At 44.4% G+C, this 6,548-nt stretch overlaps 1 protein-coding gene across 1 annotated transcript; it reads right to left on the bottom strand.

Annotated features, from left to right (window-relative positions):
- Positions 1–496: 496 nt before the first annotated feature.
- LOC130370982 (E3 SUMO-protein ligase ZBED1-like) lies at positions 497–6,143 on the bottom strand. Its single transcript, XM_056576561.1, has 2 exons — positions 3,647–6,143; positions 497–3,362 (listed from the first exon to the last, which is right to left on the bottom strand). Exons 1-2 carry the CDS (start codon positions 3,941–3,943, stop codon positions 2,916–2,918), a joined length of 744 nt encoding a protein of 247 aa, XP_056432536.1. The 5' UTR covers positions 3,944–6,143; the 3' UTR covers positions 497–2,915.
- Positions 6,144–6,548: the final 405 nt, after the last annotated feature.

Here is a 6,548-nt window from a genome sequence, read left to right as displayed (position 1 = left end):
CCCTGTTGACTCACCTCTAGAGTCCGTACGTGGTTCACCACCGCAGCCAGCTCCACCTGTTGTGTCCTCCGTGGCCTGTGATGCCAGGAGAGATAACACATCATTGGCCTCATCCTCTCGCTCATCCTGGCTGTCATGCCTGCGTAAGGGTCAACCCTGCTGGCCTGATGGTAGGGATGGCGGACCTCTCTGCTCCTCCAGCCTGCCTAGCCTTTCTGTTAGTGCGTGGAGGGCTGCGAGGATATGACGCGACTCTGCGCTACCGCCCCCTGCTGCCTCAGCCAGGGCGGGGCGCTTCGCCGGCCTGGGGGTCTCTTCTTTGTCAGACCTACGGGGAGACTCATACTGCCGATCTTCTGAATTTCTGCGTGTGTGCTTATGCCCACGCTTACGGGATCGGGGCGACTGAAGGGGTGAGCGTCGCCTCTCCGCCCTGCCCTCCTGCGCGTAGCCACGCACCTGGTTGGCACGGCGAAGTCGCTCCCCCCTGGACAGATCAACTACCGCACTGCAGGGGTTGCCTACGTCCTCCAGCACGTGGACGGCCCCCAGGCAATCAGGGCACTCTCTGTGCCCATCGTCAGCGCTCATCGCCGCGCTGCAGATTCTGCAGTGGTGTGGGGCCATTCTGGCAAATTGCACTTCCCCCAACACCGAATAACCAGAGGGCTCTGGTAGCCGGCACGGGCGCGCGAACACACCTGACCCGGCTCACACTTACCACAGCGGCTGCAGACAGCGGCTATAGGGCGTGTGGTGGGATTTCTAATAACAACTTATCTAATTCACTTCAACTAGCTATAAGCAAAGAGGAATCGGAGAGTCCAGGTCAAGTATAGATGGAGAGTTTATTGCCACCCGCAAACGAGAGACAACAAAGCCGAATGGTATTCGCGAATACACACTGCCGAATGAATCCCGGACAGCTCCTTATATCCCCGATCCTTTACACAATACAAAGTTGGACTTTCATCTAATATTGATGTGCATAGAATGTTTTTCTGGGTCATACTGTGTGGATGTCAGCATATTCTCATGTCTTCTGGATCCCAATGTGACCTTAGAACATATATTATCCTTATACAAACAGAGATGATTCACACGTGTGAATGTAAGCATTGTCTTCAGAGAGTACATCAAAATGGGAGTAGACTGGACTCTCTTACTGGTGTGACACATCAGATGGGAATGGACTGGACTCACTCACTGGTGTCACACGGCACATAACATCTAGGCTAAAGGTGATCAGCTGTTTTCCACTATTAAAGTATCTATATGATATGTAGGCCTAATAATAATCATAGTTTAACATAAAATGTAAGGTTAATTTCTACCACATATCCCCCCTTTGAGGCTTGCCCAAAGGGGGGATATGTGTTTGAGCCTCATGTCCCCTTTATCTATTAATTAGTCTATGAGATTATGTGCCGGCAATTGGATCAGAATAGTACCACATCTGGCTACCTAGAAAAAACATCGCTAATCTAAAGCAGGGGTTTCAACCTGCATCCAGGGATTGCAACCTGGTGATGAAAAAGATTGCCAAATGTGGTGTATTGTGTCCAATATTTTTGACTCCCGCAAAGTATTCATAAACCCTAACCCTTTCTAAACATAACACCACAATGTTTCCACATTTAGAATACAACCAAATCAAATGTGTACCTAAAATACCCTCATAAAAATTATAACAATATGTTTTCAGCATGCATTGAAAATCATCATTCTCCAAAATATGTGACATAATAATAAACTAAAAATTAATAATTTTGAAAATATGCGTCATGATAATGTACCCAAACATGGACATTTCAGCATTTGAAATCTTGAGATTGTCTGTAGGTTTGCACGGAACTTAATGGCTCAGGTGATCTTCATGTATTGGTGCGCAGGATACAGGTGGGGGGTTTTGGACAAGGTCAAAGATGTTGCTCCTGTTGGCTGAAATCAAGCCTTGTTGATCACGAGGCCGGCTCACATGAAGAGGTTACTAACACATTTCGTGAGCCTCCACCTGGTGTTTGAGATATCACAGTCCAATGTTCGTCCCTCTTTGGCAAGGGCATATGTTCCCAACCGGTAGGATCGGGTCGGGCCTCCTTTGGATCCTCATTTGTGCCTCCAGGTTCAACTGGATCTCCATGTACTCTTGGATGACACCTGGTGCCCCTTTAGCACTCACTGCTCACAGGCTCTCCATCCGTCCTGAGAAGGGGTTATTGATTCCGGAGTTCTCTGCCAACTCTAATCTGAGGCACTATAATCCTTCCAGAGCCCTGACCACCGACCCATCCAGAGCTGTGTTGTTGGGGATAAACGCACAACATGTCGCCCCTATCATCCCACACACCCCTCTTGGTTATGCCAATGCATAACCAAGGCTAGCTTAATTTGATAGATCATTCGGGAGATGGCATCTAATTGTTCTGATAGTCCTTCTGCTGTATCCATGGTAAATTTGACAAAACTTTGCTGATTTTATATAAATTATACAATCAATATTTTTGTGAATGGTTGAACACAAAAACAGAATTCATTCAAACCCCTGCCACTTAGGGCTGGGTATCACTAGGTACCCCACGATACGATACTATCACGATATTTTACCCACGATCACGATACAGCGATTCTGCGATTATCGATATATTGCAAGAAATTTCACCCACGATACATCACGATATCTGTGTCACTGAAGAAATTCAGAATTTATTACAAAAACATTTTATGCAAAGTAACAGAAGATTAGAAAACAAAATAAATGTAGAAAACATTTCATTGCTTAGTAATCAACTTTTCTGTAAACAATGGACACAGTGCTGCTGAACAAGTAGAATCAAATTGTTTTATGAACACAAAGAACAAAGTTAACACAGAGCAAAAATAAAATTCAACTGAATCTGTAATGTGCAAACGTTTCAAAACAGCATGTTCTTCTTCAGGAAGAGCAACTGGTCAGCATGCTCAGAGGTGAGACAGCTCCTTTGAGAGCTGATTATGTCACCTGCTGTAGAGAAGACACGTTCCGCAGGTACACTGGTCCCTGGGACACAGAGATGTCTTTGGGCCAGCTTGGCAAGGAGTGGGTAGGCTTGAGCATGAGACTTCCACCAGTGCAACGGGTCATCAGTCAGTGCTAGTGGTGGAGCATCTAGGTATTGCTTGACCTCTCTTTCTGCCAAGGAAGAAGCCGACAGTCGTTGGTGGGTCATCTTGAATGTCTGACCAAGGAGATCAGTGAGCGCAGACTTCCTCTTCCTTGGTGTGTGTGCCCTCACTGCGCTAGTCTCTGGAGTCTGTGGGTCAGGGCTTCCCTCCTTGTCGTCAGGGCTCACTTGAAATGTATCCATGTCTGCATCATCTTCCTGTAAGAAAATGGAAAGTGATACCATTTACATTTCTAGTTAAAACATGTTTTTAGGTAATATAAAGTCTCAAAACTATTGCTATGAATTTACATTATTCTGCATGTCTTTTTAATAACAACAATAACTTCAATTTATAGAGATGAATTTATTTTGTTAAATCGATTTTTATATATGTATGAATTAGATAATGTGTATATGGCATTTAGCAGTACTTGAAGGCAGAAAATAAGGGAAAAAACTGAGAAAAAAGGACTTATTAATGTCAAACATCTTAATAATACCTTGAGAGCAGCAGCCATTTCCATTAATTTGGTGTTTGTGTCCTGGGCGTCTTGTGGCAATAGGAACTGCAGAGACTTAAACCTGGGGTCTAAGGCTGACGAGATGCGCAGGAACTTTTTCTCCTCCATAGAGTCATAGCGCCTGGACAGGTCTCGGAGGATGGCGGTCTTGATCTCTCTAACGAGAGAGGAATCTTCAATGGTGGCAGTGGTGTCACTCAAAAGCTGGGCAAGGAGCGGAGCAATTATGGAGATTGTTGGGCTCTTCTCCTCGCACATTTTTGTTGCCACCAGCATTGGCTTGAGGGCTTGCACAACCTGTTCGGCATTTGAGATGTCGGTCTCATTCAGGGTGCAGATGTCACTAGTGCTCTTTCTTACCTTAATGAAAGAACACAGGCAGACAGAATGGAACTTTCATTAAAAACATCAATTAAATGTACATTTTGAATTTTCATAATTATATTATTACACTACATTCGCTTGTAATTTGTAACCTGCTCAGAATTCAACTTGCCTATGCCTTAATGCAAGAACAGAGCCACATAGAACAAGAAATCATGAGATAATATTACAATTATGAGCATATTTATATTTATATTTTTTCACAAACACATTATTAATTTAATCTACATATGATGCATAAACAAAACACTTACACACACAGACTCAATACACAAACGTTATGCTATCAGCAAAAATATTACATTATATTAGAATAAATAAACCTACCTCAGGAGATAAGAGGGCAGCACAGACGGCAGGCTGCTGCTCAAGGAACCTGGCCAGCATCTCATAAGCGCTGTTCCACCGTACAGCAACGTCTGTGATCAGCTTGTGATGTGACAGTGCAAGCATCCTTTGGTTTCTCTTCAGTGCATCGGCGGCTGTAGTGCTTCTGTGAAAAAACGTTGAAATCCTGCGGACTCTCCCGGTCAGTCGAGCAACAGCTGGCACTTTCAGTGCGTGCTGTGCAGCAAGGTTAAGCACGTGTGCAAAACACCGAACGTGTTGGTATCCAGTTAGCTCAACAGCAACAGTCATATTAGATGCGTTGTCAGTGACAACCGCCGGGTCTTTCCCCGTGAGCTTCCACTCTTCCGTAGCCTTCCGTATGACTTCTGCCATGTTGGCACCGGTGTGCGACTCGGACATCGCCCGGGTCTGGAGAACATAGGACTGCAGTTCCCACTCCAGAAGAAAATGAACAGTGAATGTCACAAATGATTCTGTGGCCCTGGACGTCCACGCGTCGCATGTAAGTGCAACTCTCTCAGCAGACTGAAGTGCGTTTTCCACATGTGCTTTCGTCTCTGTATACAAAGCGGGAATTGCTTTTTCAGTGAAGTATTACCTACCGGGTATGTCATATCTTGGTTCCAGTGTATTTAACATTCGGCGGAAACCTTCATTTTCAACTACACTATATGGTCTGAGATCTTTACAAATGAAGCAAGCAATGGACTTTGTAATACTTGCAGCCCTGGGGGACCCAGAAGGAAGCTTTGCTTTAAATGCAGTGTTGATTGTAGGCTGGTTTACAGAAGCATTCCTCTCCTCCGCGGCAAGCTCGGGATGATGACGGACAAGATGGCTGTGCATGTTCGTTGTGTTGCCAGTGTACTTGACCTTAGCGAGGCAGTTCTTGCAGATTGCGAACTCTTTATCGAGCGTTGCACTGTCAGTCTGGTAAAAGCCGAAGTGGGCCCAGACTTTTGATTTGAAAGTCGACGGTGCATCTTTCACCGGCTTTGGTCTGTTCCCGTTTTCGAATCCCCCGCTTTGCGCCATTCCTCCGTATGCGTCTCCCTCTTCTTCTTTGTTTTTCACTGACTGCGGCTTTCACTCTAATTCATGAGCGCCTCATGTGGGGTCTTGAAGTAGTGACTCTGTATATTAAATCTGTAGCGGGTTTTTGTGAGAGAATCTGTTTAGAACGGATGTATGTTTATTGTTTAAATATCGATATTTGGCGTCAGCATATCGATAACGTCCCGCAAGACGAAATATCGCGATATGTCGTATCGATATTTTGGCACACCCCTACTGCCACTATTTGATTGCATCATGTGGCTGTTACTCCTTGCTTAGCGGACGTAGTTTGTAGGTTCCGGGTATGCCTGCATCTGGCTCTGGAATTTTGCGTTTCTATTGTAGAAATACAAACTTGTTTACCGCAGTTAGTTGTTCAAAAGCATATTTCCGTTGATTCTATTTTTAATTGTTCTTATGGAAGTCCCTTATGGGGCCCTTGAAATGTAAGTGAAAGCATGAATCTAACCGTAAGCATTATGTGCAAAGTTAGCTGTGTCATTCTATTTAGCTTGTATGTGATAACTCAGTATTGCTATAGATATTGATTGATGTCTAATTGATATCTCTCAGAGAGATATAAGGTACTCACCTTGCTTCTGGAAACATTGGACCCAAAATTTCTATGTGTTTTAAATATGTTTGTATCATAATTGATAATGCCTCAGTTGCATTCCTTCTTAAATGTTTTATGTGTGTATAGATGTGTGTGTGTGTGTGTGATAATTGCATCGAACCAACTCTATTTAGTGCTTCTAATTCTCCTCAACACTCCTCAACACCTCCCCCCTTGCGCAATTGTCAAAACCATGCGCACTTAAATGTTAAGCAAACCTAACAATGCCGTTGGTGGAACCAACGTTGGAACTCCTAACCTGAACCATCCGTAAACTAAAACCAATCTATTAGGAAGAGAAATCGAAGCCAGTATATCCAAAACCAAAGGTTGATATTTGTGGGTTTTACCATCAGCCGCCCTGAAACCACGCCGTTACCAAGTCATGCACTAAACCGAAAAGATTTCATGCGTCAGCAGGCCTTCATACCTCAACTGTCAAATAAAACGCAACATGCCCTGTCCCAATACCAC

This window comes from Gadus chalcogrammus, chromosome 18 (assembly GCF_026213295.1).
Source record: "Gadus chalcogrammus isolate NIFS_2021 chromosome 18, NIFS_Gcha_1.0, whole genome shotgun sequence".
Taxonomy (NCBI): Eukaryota; Metazoa; Chordata; class Actinopteri; order Gadiformes; family Gadidae; genus Gadus; species Gadus chalcogrammus.
The sequence above is the reverse complement of the archived record's forward strand: the minus strand, read 5'-3'. Positions and strand labels throughout refer to the sequence as shown.

What these genes read in the sequence shown, in the direction of transcription:
- LOC130370982 (XM_056576561.1), bottom strand. Translation starts at nt 3,943, where the DNA reads ATGCTGGTGGCAACAAAAATGTGCGAGGAGAAGAGCCCAACAATCTCC. An exon ending in AAATGGCTGCTGCTCTCAAG is followed by an intron (nt 3,363 to 3,646) that starts GTATTATTAAGA and finishes ATTTTCTTACAG; the next exon opens with GAAGATGATGCAGACATGGA.